At 36.0% G+C, this 21085-nt stretch overlaps 1 protein-coding gene across 1 annotated transcript in view; it reads right to left on the bottom strand.

Annotated features, from left to right (window-relative positions):
- The window catches only part of CREBBP (CREB binding lysine acetyltransferase), a 162795-nt gene that overhangs the window by 83463 nt on the left and 58247 nt on the right, over positions 1-21085 (bottom strand). Inside the window, 1 exon segment of the mRNA XM_020995440.2 lies at positions 11411-11587. Coding sequence (XP_020851099.1) covers positions 11411-11587 — 177 coding nt within the window.

Genomic DNA, 21085 nt, shown 5'->3' on the forward strand with positions numbered 1-21085 from the left:
CAAAAAAAAGCTGCCCAAACAATGAAAACAGGCTGTATTTGAAACTAGTAAAAACAAGAGATCTCTTCCAAGTAAGTTAGAGGCATCAAGAGAACGTTTTATGCAAAAATGGGCATTGATAAAAGACAAAAACAGTAGGGACTTAACAAAAGCAAAAAGTGGCAAGAATACACAGATGAACTACACAAGAAAGATCATAACATCACTGATAACTGCGATAGTGTGGTTACTGATGTAGAGCCAGACATCCTAGAGAATGAAGTCAAGTGGGTCTCAGGAAGCACAACTAACAAGAAGGCTAGTGAAGGTGGAATTGCAGCTGAGCTATTTAAAATTCTAAAAGATAATACTGTTAAAGTGCTGCACTCAATATACCAACAAATTTGGCCACTAGATCAGTTTCTGTCCCAATCCTTAAAGAAGGGCCACATAGCAAAAAATGCTCAAATCACTCTGCTCATTTCACATACCAACAAGGTTATACTTAAAAGTCTACAAGCTATGAGACGATGGCTAGCTTTGTTTAATGTCTTATGAAATTTTTGTGAATAATCCAAGTGGAATTGTTAAGAGAATGCATATTAAGTTTGTTGTACGTGTAATAAACATTTTATGAATGAAAAACAATAAATGAATGAATGAATGGACAGACAGATAGATAGATAGACAGATAGGTAGATAGATAGATAGATAGATAGATAGATAGATAGATAGACAGACAGATAAATAAATAAATAGATAAATAAATAAATAAAGGTTGTGCGAGCAAACCAGGTTCCAGTAACATGTGAACAGAGAACAAAGAGAAGACCAGGCTGGTTTTCAAAGAGCCTGAGGAACTAAAGACCAAATTGCCAACATTTGCTGGATTATGGAGGAAGCAAGGGAGTTCCAGAAAAACATCTCCTTCTGGTTCACTGACTACGTGGATTACAACAAAATGTGGCAAGTCCTTCAAGACATGGAGTACTAGATCACCTTATTTGTCTTCTGAGGATCCTGTATGTGGGCCAAGAAGCAATTGTTAGAACCAAACATGGAACAACTGATAAGTTTAAGAATGGAAAAGCACTTCAGACAAGCCTGTATATTGTCGATTTATTTATTTAACTTATATGCAGAGTATATTGTGCAAAAATGCCAACCTGGATAAACAAGGCTAGAATTAAGCCTGGAGAAATATCAAGAATCTCAGATATGCAGATCATATCAATTTGATGGCAGAGCGTGAAGAGGAATTAAGAAGCCTCTTGATGAGGGTGAAAGAAGAGAGTGTAAAAGCTGGCTTAAAGTTTAAGATTTAAAAAAAAAAACCCTTTAAAAATCAAGGCAACTGGTCCCATCACTTCCTGGCAAGTATAGGGAAAAGAAATGGAAGCAGTGTTAGATTTTATATTCTTGGACTCAAAGATCACTGTAGGCTGCCACTGCAGCCATGAAATTAAAAGATGTTTGCTCTTTAGAAAGAAAGGTACGACAAATCTGGAAAGCACACTAAAACACAGAGACATCACCTTCTCCACAAAGGTCCATATAGTCAAAGCTAAGGTTTGTCCACTAGCAATGTATGGCTGTGAGAGGTGGATTATTAAGAAAAGCTGTGTGCTGCAGAACTGATGCTTTTGAATTGTGGTGTTGTGAGAGTCTCTTGAACTTCAGAATGGAGATCAAATCAGTCAGTAATCAAAGTAATTAATTCCGTTTATTCACTGGAAGGTCAAATACTGAAGCTGAAGCTTAAATATTTTGGTCATATATTGAGAAGTTAGGACTCACTGGAAAAACTAATGTTGGGAAAGACTGAAGCCAAAGGGTAAAGGTGACAGGAGAGGATGAGATGAATAGATTAGAGTCACAGAAACAGACTTTGAAAGACAGTGGGGGACAAAAGGGCCTGGTGTGCTATGGTCAAACACAAAACGACAACAACAACTCTGCCTACTGTGATCATGATAACTATCAGGAATGTTGTAGAAAGGGTTCCTATACTGAGTAGAAAAACAGACTAAATAATTTCTGAAAGGTCTCTTTTAAATACTGAGATTCTATTACTATAAAGTTACATCAAAGTCACTCTATATCCTTTGAGAATACCAGCAACAACAAGGTGGTGTAGGAGAATCCCTAAAGCCTTTTAAATATGGCTATTTTCCATGAGGCTCACTTACCTTCATGTTCCAACTCCAAATTCAGTGTACAGTTTTACCCTCTCCCATTAAGCGCCAAAAGTAAATTTATTGGCTCCTTCTTCTAACTATACTATTTCTATTAATAATGTACTATCATTATCTCTGATAAACACACTAAAAAACTGTTTGATGTTCCATTTTTCAGTCATGTCCAACTCTTTTATGACCCCATTTGGGATTTTCTTGGGAAGTTACTGGAGTAGTTTTGCCATTTCCTTTTCCAGATCATTTTTATAAATGAGGAACTCAGGCAAATACAGTTAAGTGACTTGTCCAGGGTCACAAAGTCAATAAGAGTCTGAGACCGGATTTATCTACTGTGCCACCTAGGAACCATCTTTGAATCCTCCTTCTTCCTCATACACCACATCCCCTCACCAAATTTTTTCCCACAAATTCTCACTTTCATCCATTCCACCTTCTTTTTATTCTCACTGCATAGCATGAGCTAAAGACATTGTTACTTGTTTCTTAGAACACATGTTTGGGAGGGTTTGAAGGAATTGAACAATTAGTAGATGAGAAGATATGTCACATCTCACTTTCCCAGCAACGGCCAATCCTGCGGCTTCTCTCAGATTCAATCCTCTTATACTTTATCCTTTAACAATTCTCCCACTCTGCCTTCCTTTCATTGTATGGGCTGCTAACCTCCCCACTTAAGACCTGGGCATCTACTCACTCCAAGGACACCTACAGCAGCAGCTGCCATTGGGAAAATTGCCCCTCCCTTTCTTCTCAACATATATATCTCAGAAAATGTAAAAGTCATCCCTTCATCCATTTGTTCCAGGTGGGACAGAATAATTCCTACAAATTACAACCTATTATCCCAGATCTGTTACATTACACCTTTGCCCCTAAATCTACTACTCTTCAAAATTTCCCTACTACTGTGAAAATTCCATACTTTCAGGCACCCCAGATTTCATAACCTCTGTGCCATCTTCCACTCCTCATTCTTCCTCACTCCACATATCAAATCAGTTACCAAAATACTGTCCACAACACCTTTCCCATCTGTCCCCTTCTTTCTACTAACAAAGCTGCCATCACCTCTTGCTGGGAGTTATTTCAATATCTTATAAATTGTTCTCTGGCTCAGGTCTGTCCTTCTCCCATCTAGCCTCCACACAACCCCCTAAGAGTATTTGAAAGTGCAGCACTACCCATGTCAATTCCTTATTCAATAAACTCCATTGGTTCCCTATTGAATCTAAAATCAAATATTGATCTCATCCTTATAAAAATTTCTATCTCTTCATTTTTATATTTTAAAATACATATAATTATTGGTATAACAGTATGTAAATATAATTTCAATTAAGTAAATATACTCATATTGCAGGTGCTCACACAATTTTTCCTAAGCAGTGCATAAAGGTTTGGAGACTAAAATTGCAACAGCCTTCCAACCAATCTCATATTCAGTTTTTCCTTTCCATCATCCATACAAAAGATTTATTCTTAATATGCAGTTTTGTTCACTTCATTTCCTGTCTCAGAAACGTTTAATCAATTCCAACTGCCTGCCAATTGAATAAAGTCCAAGCTCTGTTGTCCCAACATACTTTTCTAGCCTCTTCCCTTATTTCCTTTCCAGTTTTCTACATCATAGATTCTAAACAGGAAGAGACCCCTTTAAAGTGCTCTAATCAAATTCTCTCATTTTACAGATGAGGTCCAGAGAGCGGTCCAGGGTTGCACTGGTAGTAATAGGGCCAAGACTGTAAAGCAGGTCCTGTGCCTCCCAATCCAGCATATTTTACACTACACTGTAGCATCTCCAGCCAAATCAGACTAGAACTTCTTGAGCACTTCTGATACACCTCCAACCCATGCCTCTACTCTGCTTGTAAGAGCAATTTTCTTTAACTGGAGTTCTCCTTCCTCATTCGTGCCAATTAAAATATAATGGATAAGCAAGATTTTAATTGTATTTTCATTATGAACTTAATAAACATGAACACTGCCATACAAAAAGTAAATAGCAGAATACATATGAAACTGAGGACTTGTTACATAAACCTCATTTTTCCATATATTAAAGAAAATAGTAACAAAATATTTCACTCTTCTGTCACATCATCTGACCTTCCTTTTTTTTGGTGCTTATTTTATGAATGTTGCTATCCATCTACACTCCCCCTACAACCCGCAAAACCACCCCCCCCCAAAATTAAATATAATTAAGGAAAACAAATCCATATGTTGGCCTTGATTGAAATTGTATCTCTCAAGTTCAGGGGCTCTTACTCTTTTTTGTGTCATGGATCACATTTGGTGATTTGATGAAACCAATATACACTTCTACAAATAATACTTTTAAATGAATAAAATATATATGATCACAAAAGAAACAAATTATATCAAATACAATTATCAAAATATTTTTTGTAAGTTCATGGATCTCTGGTTAAGAATCCCTTGTTCTAGTCCATCACCTCTCTGCCAAGAAATATAATTACTCATCATTAGCTTTCTAACATCATAACTGCTTATTGCATTAAAGTTCTTAAGTCTTTCAAAGTTATTTTTTTTTAGCTAATTATAATCACTACAGAACCTGTTCTCCTGGTTCTGTTCACTTCACTCTGCATAAGTTCATATTAGTCTTCCCAGGTTTCTCTGAATCCATCTTTTTCATCATTCCTTATAGCACAATAATGTTAAAAAATTTCTTCAACCACTCCTGCTATCCATCTTTTTTGGCTTAACTAAATCACTACCTCCTCCAAGAAATCTTCCTTGATTTTCTAGCCTCCCCAACCTAATCAGAAGTGCATTTCAGCTCTAAATTCTATATTTTTCATTCTCTTGTTTTTTCACAAGTTGTTTCCCTTCATTAGAATGAAATGTCTGTGAAGTGCAAGGACGAATTTCTCTTTCTCTTTCTATCTCCAGCATCTAGTACCGAAAAGTTTGCTGAGATGAAATGAACTTACACCAAAATACTTAACAATAAAACTGTTAAAAATTTAAACTGTCTGAAACTTTGTGGAGTACCTTAGCCAGACAAAAGTGGGTATATAGTAGGTTTATAAAATCTACACGTTGTTGACCTTTCTCATATTAAGCTAGTAAAAGAAACTATGGAAATAACTGCATGTCTGTAGCCATCAAATGTTATGTCCCTATACTCATCTAGTTACAGTAATTACCATCTTACATTTTTATACCACTTTACAGTTTGTAAAGTACTTTCACATAAACCTGAATTATTATTAGAATGATCACTCTGAAAAGACAGCTCAATTGGAGGCCAAATTATTACCTCAAGAACGAACTAGCTGACCATTTCCCAAAAAGTGAATGGGTCAACACAACACAGCAGATTAGATATAAACAAATAATAGGCCTTCTAACTGAACTCTGGCTTTAAAACCTGATTTCAAATCTTGCCTCTGCCTGACATGTATGACTACCCAATACTAGGCAGCTCACTGACCGTCTCAACGCCCAAAGTAACTACCTAAAAATTCTTGAGAAGATGCCATCTACTCTGGTAGAAGTTCCTCATCCTACTGGTGAAATTACAGGTTGTACTCCAAAATAAATTATTATCTCCAAAGCACAAAGCGGTACCTTAGATACAATTTATAGATAGTGCTAGATTGAAAGTGAAATAAAAGGAGCCATTTTATTTATTTACATTGTAGTTTATACCTTTCCCTACAGATCCATTAAATTTACTATTTATTAAGCTCATATAATCTGGAATTCATTTCTCAGAATGAGAATTATTACCTTGCTCATACCAGGCACAGGCTTAATTCTTTTGACTTAACTAAACTGCCACGTATTCCAAGAAATCTTCCTTGATTTTCTAGCCTCCCAACCTAATCAGAAGTACACTTACCTCTAAATTCTAGACTTTAATAATTTTTTTCATGTTGTTCCCCTTCAAAAGAATGAAAGGTCTGTGAGGCGCAGAGGCTGTTTTCTTTTGTCTCTGTAAACTCACCATCTATCAATGTGCATTACACATACTAGGTACTTCATAAAAGTTTGCTGAGGTGAAATGAACTTATCTTTAGAGACAATTTGGACACAGGTCCACTTAAGTAATAACCTCATTTATAGAACAGTTAAGAAAATCCACAATAAAAAAATCTTTAGGAACTTTATTCAGTGATTATACACAGTAAAGTATCCTAATTCATTAATTTTCCTCAGCTTAACATATTCTTGTTATTTGCAACACAGAATAGAATCAGAAAAGCCTAAGGAACCTCAAAACAAAAAATGCTTGACAAGATGGAAGAGAACTTAGAAATTGATCTATTTAATCCAGTAAGCTGGATCAACAGTCCAGATAGCTATTGCAAGGGAGTCACAGAATCAGTAAACACAACAACTTTTGTCAACTGGGGATCTCTTTAGCCCAACAAAAGATACAGCGTGATCCAATAAATACGAAAACCTACCTTTCATAAACTGAATTACATGCTTCACAGATGTATCACTGTTTTTCAAGTATATACAGATGCTATTATGACTAATAAAATATACATTCCTTTACAAGTGTTTCTGAATTCACAAAATATTTTTGGCTATATTTCTCAATCAATGGATATTATAGTACAATTATTATTAAACAGCAAATTACAAGAATTTGACATTTAAAAAGGATCTATCTTGATGTTGCTTTGGTCTAATCTTTTCATTTTAGAGGAGAAAACTGATGCCAAAAAAGAGGACACAAATGATTTGTCCAAGGTCACACAGTTAACAAGCACCAGGCCCAGATATGAAACCAAGAGCTCTGACTTTAGGTTTAGTGTTGTTTTATTATGTATACAGGCAAGGTTATTATGTTGACAGAATGTGCACAGTACTTGACCCACAACAGATGCTTAACAAATGCTTTCTGAATGATTTGTGTGGTGCCCAATTATTATCTCTCTACAAAAAAAATAAGGTTTCAAGAAAAGATATAGATTCACTATAAGAATTTTTCATGCTAAGTCACTTAACCCCATTGCTTAGCCAAGAAAGAAAGAAGGAAGGAAGGAAGGAAGGAAGGAAAGAAAGAAAGAAAGAAAGAAAGAAAGAAAGAAAGAAAGAAGAGAAGAGAGAGAGAGAGAGAGAGAAGAGAGAGAGAGAGAAAGAAAGAAAGAAAGAAAGAAAGAAAGAAAGAAAGAAAGAAAGAAAGAAAGAAAGAAAGAAAGAAAGAAAGAAAGAAAGAAAGAAAGAAAGAAAGAAAGGAAAGAGCTTTCATGCTAAAGTTAAAATCTGAGGGAGGCTTAGTATATACCCTCCCTAAGAGATATCTTTAAGAACAGTTATCTACCTGCCCCAAATGCTTTAAATTAAACATTAAGCAGACAAAGTAAGGCTATAAGGGTCTCCAATATTTTGACACCAAGGAATCAAATATTTCATAACTAATTATTACAGATTAATGATTACTTCCAAAACTTTCTATGTGTTTCTAAATCCAATCACGGAAGCAGAATTTACAGATGATGGAATAATATTATAGTTTCTAAAGAAACTGCTACCATGTTTGAGGTGAAAAAAGTGGGATCTGTAGTTTCCACAAAATCTGTGGCTTCTCCTTAGTCCTAATATAGTGGTAGAGTATCAAGAGACAACCAGTGGTGGTCAAACAGACAAACAAGAGAAATTTGTAAGACCAAAGGCACATGAACAGAGCTCTCCAAAGAAAAATTGCTAACTATTAACAACCATGTGAAAGGATGCTTTAAATTATTAATAACAGAAAAATACCAATCAAAACAACCAAAGTTTCACCTGACACCCTGCCATTTAATAAAGATGAACAAAAGAAGGGAATAGTCAGTGCTAGAGGAATTGTGGAAAGAGGAGCAAGCATATCAATGTTTAATAGTAGAATTGTGAATTGCTATATCCAATCAAGAAATTAAACTGGAATTATTTTAAAAATGATTAAACCAGTAGCTTCTAAAAATATGGAAAAACAAATACAATAGAACATTACCACAATATTACATTTGCAACCTGTGGTATGGACCATTAAAAACTGAGGATCTTACTCAAGAGGTCCCAATACATATGAAATTCCTCCTTAAAAGGAAAATTAGATTCTGATTCTGTACTGTAGTAAGATCTAAAAGGGCAAATGTTACACAAATGATCAGGGTATATATGACATAACAGGCTTGGAAGAAACATATTTCAATGTACTTCTAGAACATGAATCACTATATAAGCAAGAGTGAGAAAGAGAATAAAGAAATTGTGAATCTACAGATGTTCAGTTAGCATGTATGTTAAATGTCATTGTCTACCCAACATTTGAATTAGGGACTGCAAAGACTATATGGGAAATTAGAAACCATTCCGGTAATAAAGGCACCTAGACTATACAAAGAGAAACAGGAAAAAATTATATTAAACTTTACGAGGAAGCCAAATTTTAAAAAGTTATTGATAGTGTGGTTAACAGGATCACAGAATCACAGAGTGAAAGGAAACTCAGACGTCATCTACTTGAACTCAAACTGAAGCAGGAATTTATTCTGAAATATCCTTGAGAAGGGTTACCTAGATTCTGCTTGAAGATCTCCAGTTGATGGCACATTCAGTGCCTTGCAAGGCAAACCTTTTGGCTTCTGGACAGTTCTATTTATTAGGAAGATTTTTCTTATACTGAGCTCCTTTCTACCTTTCTGCAACTTCCACCCATTGCTCCTAGCTCTGCTTTCTGGAGCCAAGTGAAAACAGTCTAATCTCTTTTCTATGAGGTAACTGTTTTCAAGATCTGAAGAGTTAGCAGACATCCCCAAGTTTCTTCCTTTTAAGAATAGAAATCTGTAGCTTACTACTTTAGTTTACTATGAGTATCCGTATATGGCACAACTGAGTTCCCTCACTCCCTGGTACCTTCCTTTGGATTCACTACACCTTCCTATAATTGAGCACCTAAAAGGTGAACATTAAATTCAAGATGTAGTCTGACCAGGGCCAAATTCAGTATAACTACTGATCCTTTATTTCTGGACACAATGCTTTCATTAATTCAACCTGAGACTGAATTAACTTGTTTGCTTGTAATGTCTGCACACTGATTTTGAACTTGTGGTACACTGAAACTACCAAGTTCCTTCTATAGTAGTTGCTATCTAGCTCAATCTCACATACCCTGTATTTAGCCCGTTCATTTTTTAAAACTAAATGTAGGACTTTACCTTTGTCTTAATTAAATTTCATCTAGACGACATAAGAATTATGTGAGATTGCCTGGTGAATCTTTTCACGTTTCAGAGGAAAGGAATATAACATAGAATGGAAGCAAGGGAATGGCTTTCCATTCCAGGGGCTGTGTGAAAGCTTGGAATCAAGAACAAGTTACCTGAGTAGAAAGAATGTAAACAGCTTTGCCTACCAGGAGCATCACTGCATGTTGATAGAAGAGAACATAAAGGTGGGAAAGCCAAATAATGGTAACAAAGATATTCCTAATTAAGAACCTGAGAATTTGAGAAGCTATTATTTATTTCTGGGCTATGGATGTAACTGAACATGAATTATTAAAGCGATTTGTAAGACAGTTGCTGATGCTATGCTACAGATGTAGTCAACCAATCAACAAGCAAGCATTTATTAAATGCCTATTATGTACTAGAAGTTGTACATACAAAAATAAAATAATCCCTGCCTTCAAAAAGCTTTACATTTTTAGGGTACTGGGAGGGAGGAAAAACACAAAGGTATACACAAAACAAATGCAAGATAATTTAATTTAGGAGGCCACCAGAAGCTAGGGGTATCAGGAAAGGCTTCAGGTAGAAGGTAGTGTTTCAACTAAGACTCAAAAAAAAAATTATACTAAGAGGCAGAAGTGAGAAGGAAAAATGTCTAAGTGCAGGGCGACAGCATGCACAAAAGGCACAGAGAGGAACGATGAGAGTGTTGTGTGCGAGGAACAAGATCATCAGTCTGGATTGACCACAGAATACAAAAGGGAGAGGAATATATAATAAGGTGAAAACATAGGTTAGGTTCAGGTTAGGAAAGGTTTTTTAAAAGTCAAACAAGAGCTCTTATTTGTCAATATTCAGGGATTTTACTGAATACGTGAGTGACATGAGTAGATCTACAGGTCAGGTAAATCCTTTTGGCAGCTATATGAAGAATGGACTAGATAAGGAATACACTTGAGGCAGGGAGACTAATTAGAACCTGCAAAAGTACAGGTGAAAACTACTAAGAATTGGCAATATTTGTGAACTTTTTTGGCTACGTGGGCTGAGTGAAAGTGAAGAACCATGGATAACACCCCATGCTATAAACATGGATAATGGTGAGTTGCAGGGGTATTATAGTAGGAGGTCAGAGGGGAAGACATTTATGCCTCAGAAAGCAGGAGTTCGAGACCATAAGGATTAGGTAAGCAGTATCAGTAGGAATTTGACAACTATAAAGAAAGTATAAGTTGATTAGAATTATACAGTACTTGTATGACTCAACAAAAGGTATGAATAAAAGCTGGCTACACCTTAAACATCTTGAAATTTCAAAGTTCCCATGTAATCAAGATACCCAATAGGTCTAACTACTGCAGACTATATACCCTACAGTCCAATTCAGAGGTTTAATTCTTTTTAGAAAGATAATATTTCGAATTGGTGGACTGTTTCTAAGCCATTGAGTTTAAAAAGTACAACACAGGGATTGTTCTTGTTTAAAGATGGAAAAATTAACTAAAATCAAAGAAAATCAGGTTAAACAGCTGAAATTTATAATCCTGTTAAGACAACTTCTATGTGTATGTGTTTGCGCCTGTTTCAGGTCAGTGGACTTTCAACACGCATTCATAATCAATTGGTAATAACAGAAGTGTTACAAGAGAGACTTTTGTACATCACATCTCAGCGTTCTGATTACTGAGCAAGATGCTGAAGATTAGAAAATATTTTAAAAGACATTAACTTTCTTCACAGAAATAAAGTACCAATAAGAACACAGGAAAAACAGTCTGGCCACCCTTGTTTCTCTCACATTTTAGACTGGCAAAGAACTTCAAGCAGTTACCTGGATTGTCCAGCCAGGGGATCACCAGTAACTTTTCTTGCTGTCCCTCTTCAAATTTCATTATTGCAAAAAGATAAGGCTAATCCCATAATAAACAGATTTTCTTATAGCAATTCAGAATAAAATAATTTCTCATTAAAAAAAATAAACTATGAAGAATCTCTAAAGAACCAAAATAGTAAGAGCTAATAAAAACTCACCATATTTGGCACATTGGTAACTGGAGTATTTTTGATGTCAGCAGGAAAGGGTGGCAAACTGTTCACCATGCCTGGTTTGCTTGGTAATTGAGGGTTCACTCCAGCAGCTCCCATTTGTTGCCCTCCAGTTTGACTGAATGGTTGACCAAATGGACTTGTGTTACCAGTCATTCCCATCTAGAACAAAAACAGAGAATATCAGTTATTAGGATCTGATTAAAATCAAAAGAAAAGGCCTTGAAAATTTTGTGGTCAAGATAGTCATGTCCTATTTAACATCCATCTCAATTATAAATAGTATCAATCAATCAACAAGTATGCACCAGGTACTGTACAAGGAAATTTCCATACAAGTACAAAGAATGAAACAAACCTTAAAGGCAATGAACTTACATTCTAATCAAGGAGATAACAAACATTTATTAATTCATACAAACACACATATGCATGTGTGTAAGTATATATGGCTTATACATACAGACACAAACACATGTATATACAAAAACACATATAGGTAACATATACTTTTGCGCGCGTGTATGTGGACACCCCCACCCACCCAAAATCATGAAATACAAGGTAGTTTGTGAAGGAAAGCACTAGCAGTTGGAAGGATCAGAAAAGTTTCATGTAGAAGATGATGTCTCAAATACATCTTAAAGGAAGCAAGGTTCTCCATGGGGCTAAAGTAAGGAAAAAATACATTCCAGGCATGAGGAAAAGGCAGAGGGCAGGAGACAGAGTGTGATGAATGAGGAACAAAGAGAAAGCCAGTTTAGCTAAACTAAAGAGTAGGGAAGGGAAAGTAGTATCTGATGAAGCTGGAAAGGTAGACTTGGGCCAGGTTGTCTAGGGCTTTAAAAGCTAAACAAAAGAGTTTATATTTTATTCTAGAGGCAACAGGAAGCACTATAGCTGGCTGAGCAGGGAAGTCACATGGTCAGATCTGTGCTTAAGAAAAATCACTCTGACAGGATTAGAAAGGTAAGAGACTAGAGGCAGAGAGATAAGTTTATAAGTGTTGCAATAATCGGTGCAAAAGTTGATAAGAGCCTGAAGTAAGGGGGTAGGTATGAGTGGTTAAACTGAATACATGCCGTAAGGAAGAAAGGGCAAGATTCATCAACTGACTGGATATGAGGAGAGAGGGAGGGTAGGAAACTAAGTAAATGACAATGCTAGGATTACAAACCTGAGACAAGGGAAGGTGCCTCTGACAGAAATCACAAAGTTTGAGTTGAGAGTAGGGCTTAGGGGAAAAGATGGGTTCTGTTTTAGACATTTTGAGTTTAAAAGGTCTCAAGGATATCCAATTTGAAATATCTAATAGTCAATGCAAGGTATGGCACTGAAGTTGAGGGGATGGGCTAGGGTAGAGGGAGAGACTGGGACTGCATATGCAACTTTGGGAATTATCTATATAGTTAAACTGATATGAACTGATGAGGTTAACAAGAAAGTACGGACTTAGAAGAGAAGGGAGCCTAGAAAAGAACCTTGGGATCATCACGGGTTGTGCCTGAAACCTGTCAAAGATCTAAACATGTACAAGGCTACATCAAAGTAACAATGCTTTTAATCCCTACTATCCAACCCTCTTCTTATAACCAAACGTTACCACATCAACATCACAGCACCCAGAAAGCATAATCCTTCATATCTGATTGCCATAGGGAAACTTCTCATCTAAATTTTAATATTCAATTATACTGTAAGTAATTTAAGAACAGTTTTGTCATTTACTTCTTTCATAGTCCTTCACAACCTCTTGTATGACAGTATAAGGTAAGTACCCAAGAAAATGTTTTTAATGATGAAGAATTAAGTATACACAAAATTGAGGAAAAGCTCTTTCCTGAAATCTTCCACTATAGATAACTACAAAGTAAAGGCTAGCTATTTGACATTTCCAGTCTTTCCAAATACCAATCTGTACCTAAAATTGTTTCCCAGGTGGTAAGGAATTGAATATGGTTAGGATCAGCATTAAATTATAACCGTAAGTAAATATTTCCAGTTGTTCTGCTCCAAATGGCCAAGAGTAAGCTACTACAGAAGGATGATAAAGGTGGTCTCACATAAATATAAAACCTGTGATTAGAGAAGCAATTTCAAGAGCAATGGTCACCATTTGGACATACTGTAATTCTAACTCCTTTCTTCTGTCGAATAAAAGTCACTTTATACTACTCGGTGTAAGTGGGGTGGAGGCGAGGGAAGAGAAATAAAATTTTCCAATGAAGTAGGGTTATACAACTAGGAAGAAAGACTGGCAACAGGAAATTAAAGAGCAAAGAAATGCGAATGAGACATGACTAGTAGAAGAGGGATAGTAATGTAAAGAACCCAAGAAAACAGGGACTAAAAAGGGTACTGGCAGAAGAGTTACTTATGGAACAGACCTTCAGATTAAGGAAAGAAAAACAGTAGCAACAATAGCTATAACAAAAATGCTCGTAATTTGTTTACCTACATATTGTAAATATCTCCACCCCCATTCCCAAATTGTTCACACCCTAAATAATAAAATAAGCTTCATACTTTAAACAGACAAGAGATTGTTATGCTTTACTTTGATGATTTACCATGAAAGAGAGGTGGAGAAAACAGGATTACACTGTGGTTCCACGGTCTAAATCTATGATTCTATTAAGGAAACTTACTTAATTCATTGGGTGATCGTGGTATAAGAGCAAAAAAAAATTTTTTTTTCTGGTCCAAACCTGTGATTTCACTGGTATAGTAAACTCCCTCTACCAAAGAAAATCTACAAATGCAGTGAGATAGTTTTGGAAAGTTGCCTGGTTCATTGAGATACATTAAGTGACTTGTTCAAAGGCATACAACCATTCATTCATTAAGCATCAGAGATAAAACTAGAACCCTTAAATAACATTGGCACTCCTATATGTAGAGCCAAAATAGCAGTATAATAGAGGAATGCACCACACCAAATCTGTATCAAGAAAATGTCACAGTGATTTTTCCAGCCAAAGTTGGCACTGGGAGAAAGACATAAGTCTATGGATATTGGGGACAGGGTCTGGCCAGGAGCACACAGGGAGCTTTGCAGTTCCCAGAGACTAAAAGAGGACCCAGGCTGAGCCCAAGGGCAAGAAGAGGTCTTAAACCCAAACTAGGGCAGGCACCTTAACCTCACACAGAGTGCAAAACAGGTGCCAAATGATAGTTCTATTGCTTAGGGATAGTACTAGTTGCTAGCCTTAGAATGTGTACTGATTGAGGAACAAGTTTAGAAGCAGGCAGCAGCAGAGAGGCTCTGGCCCTAAGAGTGAAACAGGGGGGCAGCTAGGTGGCACAGTAGATAGAGCATTAGCCCTGGATTCAGGAGGACCTGAGTATAAATCTGGCCTCAGACACATAACACTTACTAGCTGTGTGACCCTGGGCAAGTCACTTAACCCTATTGCCTAGCCAAAAAAAAAAAAAAACAGAAGAAGAAGAAAAAGAGTGAAAGAGGGTCTCAGCTCTAGCTGTAGACTAGTCAAAAGCCTACAGTATAAAAAGCAGGACTGGAATCTCAGACCAAAGAGGGGCCTATAGTTCCATTAACTTTTAAACTGCAGAATTTTCTAGTTGGGTGACCATGGCAGGTCCAGCAACAGTCTGCTAGAACTTCTAACCACAAACAAATCCACAGGAGTGCTGCTCAGACCCAAACCCAGGTCAGGAACTAGAGCTCAGACCAATAACAGCAGTGATTAGACTTTCTCTGCATCATATCATTTGAGAACACTGAAAGCTTGTAGATTCCCAGTCTGAGCTGTACCTAAGATCCTGGAATTACACAACACTCAATATCCGCAAGAAAGCAGCAGCAAAATCAGTCCAGACATTTTCTTACAAGTATGAGAAGGCTACCTCTAACATAAAATCCAAAGTCAGGAAGGAAGTACAATAGAAATATGAGCAAACAAGAAAAAAAAACACTATTAAAAGCCACTATGGCAATCGAGATGCTCAAGACAAACCCAGAATGACTGTGAAACATCTAAAAGCAATGCCTCAAAGAAATATACAGCTTAAGCACAAATTCAACTAGAATTCCTGGAAGAGGTAAAGAAAGAGTTTTCCATCAAAGAGCTTAAAACTATTTTTATAAATTAAATGAGAATGCTCAAGGAAAAAGTTAGAAAAGAAAATGAGTTACGAAAGAAAATTAACAGCTTGGCACAGGAGGTACTTTCGAAACCTTACCAAGCAACAAACTCCTTGAGAATTAGAATAGACCAAACAGAAGCTAATGGCTTCATGAGAGAAAAATAAATATGAAAAAAGAGTGAAAAGGCTGAAAAATTAAAAAAAAAATTAAAGTATCTCATAACAAAAATAAGTGACCTGGAAACAAATCAAGGAGAGACTGTTTAAGGATCACTGGACTACCTGAAAGGCATTATTTAAAAACAAAACAAAACAAAACATAATACCCCAGACATCATATTTCAAGAAACTGAAAACCACCTATATCTCTTAGAATTAGAGAAGAAGAAATAGTATCAACCAGTCATTTCCTGAATGAAACTCCAAAATTAAAACTGTCAAGAAAATTTTATTCAACATCCAGAACTTCCAGGTCAAAGAACAAGTGTCCAGAAACACATATGATTTAGCAGCTACCACTATAAAGGGAGCTGAAAGTTTGGAATACGATATTCCAGAAGGCAAAGGACAGAATTATAACCAAGAATAATTTGCTTGGCAAACAGTACAGGAGGAAAACTTAGACCTTTAATGGACTAGAGGATTTTTGATCATTCCTGATGAAAATACCAGAATTACAAAAAAAACTTTGATGTAGAGAAACAGAAGTCAAGAGAAACATAAAAATGAATGAAAGTTACATGCATATCCTATTTGAACCTCCTCACAAAAGGAGTCAGAAAGTCTAAACATAAAATTGAGAGTGGTTCCAGTATGTCTTTATGATATTAAGAATGGAAAGCGAGAAGAGGAAGACACTATGGAAGGAAAAGAAGATGAAAACTATCTCACATAATGAAGTATGCAAGTAGAAGTCTGAGGTTGTTTGTCCTTTGTTCTGGAAGAGGACCATGACATCAAGAAGGTGATGTCATACCTTGCAAGTGAATTGGATTTAAGTGAGGGAGGGCTGTACAAAGTTACCAACCTCACCTTCTCCTATGGAGCCACCTGGGTCCAGTGGCAAGATATATATCAGGACAACTGGAGATGGCTCCCAGAAATCTATATAAACAATAAGGAAGGTGGTGGATGGAGTGGCTTGTTGAATTTCACTCTCATCTGCACAGGTCAAATTAGGGAAGAATACATACAAACATGCATACATCTACACACTGTACAGAATACATTCAATTACTTAAAAACATATGCTGAGAAGGGCTCCAAAAGTTTCAGCAAACTTCCAAGAGTCCATGATATGCAAAAAAGTTAAGAATCTCTCTCCTAGCTCTGAAATAACACGAATCTATAAATTCACACAAAGAAATGCTAAGCAAAAATCTGTCAACATGTCCCTTCTCTATCCTGAAATTTATTTTAGTTTTTGAGGTTTTTTTTTCTTTACTCTAAGAATCAAAAAACAAAATTGTTCCAGGTCAATACATGTATAGGTATTTTCACATGTAGTTATCCAGCCTTGATACAGTCTACTTTATAGTATTTTAAGAAATGAATTCTAGCTTTTACATCTTTTTATAAAGTCTGTAGGTCAAATACTATAGTGCAAGACTGACAGCACTTCAGTGCTTTAATGCATGACTGAAATTATGCATATTACAATGGACATTCTCTACAGTCTAAACTGGGTTCCTCCAACTATTCAAGTAAGTTTATCTCAGAGGGGGTGATTTGATAATCCCTTTAGAAATTTATTATATTCGATACATTGAAGTTGCTAATATGCTATTTTTATAGACCAAGAAACTTGGAAATAAAACACAGAAAAATCTTTTTTGGATTAAAGAATGAAGAACCTTTCAATTATAGCATGATTACAAAGTCAAAGCTTGTAAGTATGGGAAGGCCTTTAATAGTCATTCATAAGTACATCTACAACACTATTTGTAACTGAGAAATAACGGAAGTTTTCCCAATAAAAGAGGTATCCATTTTTATGTAGAATTAATAATTCTGGCTATACTAATATAACGAAATAATTATAAACATAAAAAAAAAGACAAAATTATCCCTGTTACTGGGAGGACATAATGGTTCATTTGAAAAACAAATTAACAAGTAGAGGGCAGCTAAGTGGTGCAGTGGATAGAGCTCTGGCCTTGGAGACAGGAGGACCTGAGAGCAAATTCAGTCTCAGACACTTGATACATACTAGCTTTGTGACCCTGGGCAAGTCACTTAACCCTAATTGCCTAATTGCCTCACACACACACATACCCCCCCCGCCCCCCAAAAGAAGGCCAAAAAAAAAAAAATTTAACAAGTAGCGATGACTAAGATAAACACACAAAATTCAGTATTTCTACTTATGATTAATAAAAAGGATGAAGCAAATAGAAGAGAATCAGTTCAAAATAACTATAGAATACATAAAATATTAAGAACACTTAAAATGCATATAAATACAACTGCAAAACTCTCTGTAAAGAAATAAAACATAATGAATGATTGACTATCCATGATTAAGACACACCAATAAAACAAAAATGATGTTGTATAAATTGCCAGAATTGGTATCATATAGAACAATACACAGAACAAGAAAAAGTAACAGAATTCTTTAGCATCTCAAAAGGAAATAAAGAAAAACTATGGAAATTCAAAGAGTCTAGGGGCAACTAGGTGGCGCAGTTGATAGAGCACCTGCCTTGAAGTCAAGACCTGAGTTCAAATCCAGCCTCAGAGCAAACACTTGACACTTACTAGCTGTATGACCCTGGGCAAGTCACTTAACCCCAATTGCCTTTAAAAAAAAAAGTCTAGCATTAATAGATACCTAACTATACTGTAAAGTAGTAACTGATGAAAACTATCTGGCTGCTTAAAAAATGGAAAGTAGATCCCTGAAACCAACTAGGTAAGATGCAAGTGCAAATGAACATTGATAATGTGAAGAACGCAGACTGCATCAACAAGAACTGCTCATGAAAACTGGAAAGAAGCCTATCTCCAATCGGTAAGTAGCTGAATGACACGAAATTTTCAAAATAATACAAACTATCAATCACCACATGAAAAGTATGCTCCAAATCAGTAATTAGAAAAATGTGAATTAAAATAACTGAACAGTTTCCTTCAAACTTCTCAAAGGGGCAAAAATGAAAAGGAAAAAAATGGTCTGTGTAAGTTGTTGGAAGACTGACACATGAATAAACTGTTAGTAGAAGTGTGAATTAGTCCAACCTTTCTGGAAAGCAATTAGGAATTACATGAGAAAAGTAACTGTTCAGGCCCTTTGAGATGCAGCATGGTACAGTGAAAAAGAGTTTTGGAATTTGAAGGAAAAGGTCCTAAGTTCATATCCTAGGCTCTGCTATTAATTACCTGTGTGACCTTGGGCAACAAGGAGGTTAAATCATTAGGCTTCTCGAAAGTCTCTTTCAGCTCTACGTCTATAATCCTCTATGACCCACAATGCAACTATTGGTTACTAAACTTAGGTAGACTAAAAATAGGAAAAAAGTAAGCAGTACATGTTATCACCTCCATTTTACAGATGAGAAAACTAAGAATGGTTAAGTGACTTGTCTGTGATTGTACAGCTAGCAAGTGTCTCAGATGGAATTTCAACTAAGGCTTTCCAGATTCTAACTACAACTATACCACAATGCTCCCTCTATTCTTATGAATGTATAATACGATTGAATGTGAGTTATAAGAATGACACAGAAGTTGAATTAGCTAAGTAAGGTTATGCTATTTTAGAGATAACTCCACTGTACTATGCCCTAATTTCAGTTAGAATCTAAGAACTCCATTTTAACAAGAATATTTATAAGATGGATCACATCCAGAAGAGGTAACACAGTACCATGTTACATGAGGATTAAGCAACAAGCTTAGAATTGGAAAGAAAAGGGACATGATCACTGATTTGAAATATCTGAAAAGTTTACAAAGGAAAGAGGATTTATATACTTTCTGTTTGGCCCCCCAGGAAAAATAATAATACAAGCTAACAGAGAAGCAAATTTTAGTTCAATATAAGTAAACAATTCCTAACCATTAGAATTAACCAGAAAGAGAATGGCTGCCTTGGTGAAGAGTGAGTTCCTCATCACTAGGTCTTCACACAAAAGCTGGATGATTATTTTTTATGTTTTCATAACTTGTATGCTCTCTTCCTACTCCAAGATGCCATATGAGCATGAACAGAGATTCCACTGCAGTTGATACTTCACTTTATAATAAAAATCAGATCAAAGGTCGTTTGGCTAAACCAGTGACTAACCAATTTAGCAAGAAGCATTTATTTAGTGCTTTTTATGTGCCAGGCCGACAGAAATGAAAATTTTGGTCCAGCGATGAGGCTCTGGATTGAAGGATGGCTATGTAAATACAAGAAAAGGGTAAGTATGAGAAATTTGTGTGGATGCTGTGAATCCATTAGATACGGGGAGGTGAGGGAGATCATTCACTTTAACTCAAAAAACTCCTAGGGCTATGCTTACTAACATTTTTTTTAGAGAGGGAAAAAACTCTACAAGTACAAAAAGATTAAAAGCAGTTTGGGTTTTGGTTTTTATTTTTTTTTTTCAATTGTCAAAGCATTTATTTTTTTCTCCCCCACCTTCTCCCTCCTACTGGGGGAAAAAAATAAACCCAAAGCCTTGTAACAAGTATAGTCAAACAAAACACATTCCCAAATCATCCATTTCGAAAAGTGTGTGTTCTGTTTATCAGTCCATTGCTTTTCTGTGAAGAGGTAGGTAGCAGCTGATCATCAGTTCTCTGGAAGCATGATTGATTAGCAGTGATTAGAGTTCTTAAAACTTGCAAAATTGGTTACTGTTACAATGCTGATGTTATAAGTATGTATTGTTCTCTGGATTCTACTTCCAGTTCAACTTGAAATTAGTTCGTACATGTCTTCTCAGGTTTCTCAAAAACTGTCTCTTCCATCATTTCTTACAGCATGATAGTATAGTACTGCATTCATATATTTTGTTCAGCCATTCCCCAAACGATGGCCATCCCCCCCTTAAGTTTTCAGTTCTTTTCCAATACAAAAAAGTGCTCCTATATTTTGTACAAATAGAATCTTTTTTTCCTCTTTCTTTGATATCTTTGGGAAATGAGTCTAATAGTAGTCCCAATTAGTAAAATAGAGTGCACAGCTGAATAATCTTTGAAGCAGTGTTCCAAAATGCTTTCAAGATGGCTGCACCAATTTAGAGGTCCATCAAGAGCAATATACCTGTTTTCCTCCTACTACTCCAACTTTTGTCCTTTGTCTTTTTTGCCAACTTTGGCAATTTTATGGGTGTAAGGAAGAATCTCAGAGCTGCTTTAGTTTGCAATTCTCCAATTACCAGTTATTTCCATGATTCTAGATAGTTTGGATTTCTTCCTTTGAAACTTGCCCATTCAAATCCTTTGACTATTTATTAACTGGCAAAGGGCTCTTATTCTTAGACATTTGGACAAGTTCCTTTGCTACCTTGGAAATCAAACCTGATTCTGAAAAACTTGATGCGAATATTTTTTTCAGGTAAT

Source organism: Phascolarctos cinereus, unplaced genomic scaffold (assembly GCF_003287225.1).
Source record: "Phascolarctos cinereus isolate Bilbo 61053 unplaced genomic scaffold, phaCin_HiC Scaffold_4;HRSCAF=312, whole genome shotgun sequence".
Taxonomy (NCBI): domain Eukaryota; kingdom Metazoa; phylum Chordata; class Mammalia; order Diprotodontia; family Phascolarctidae; genus Phascolarctos; species Phascolarctos cinereus.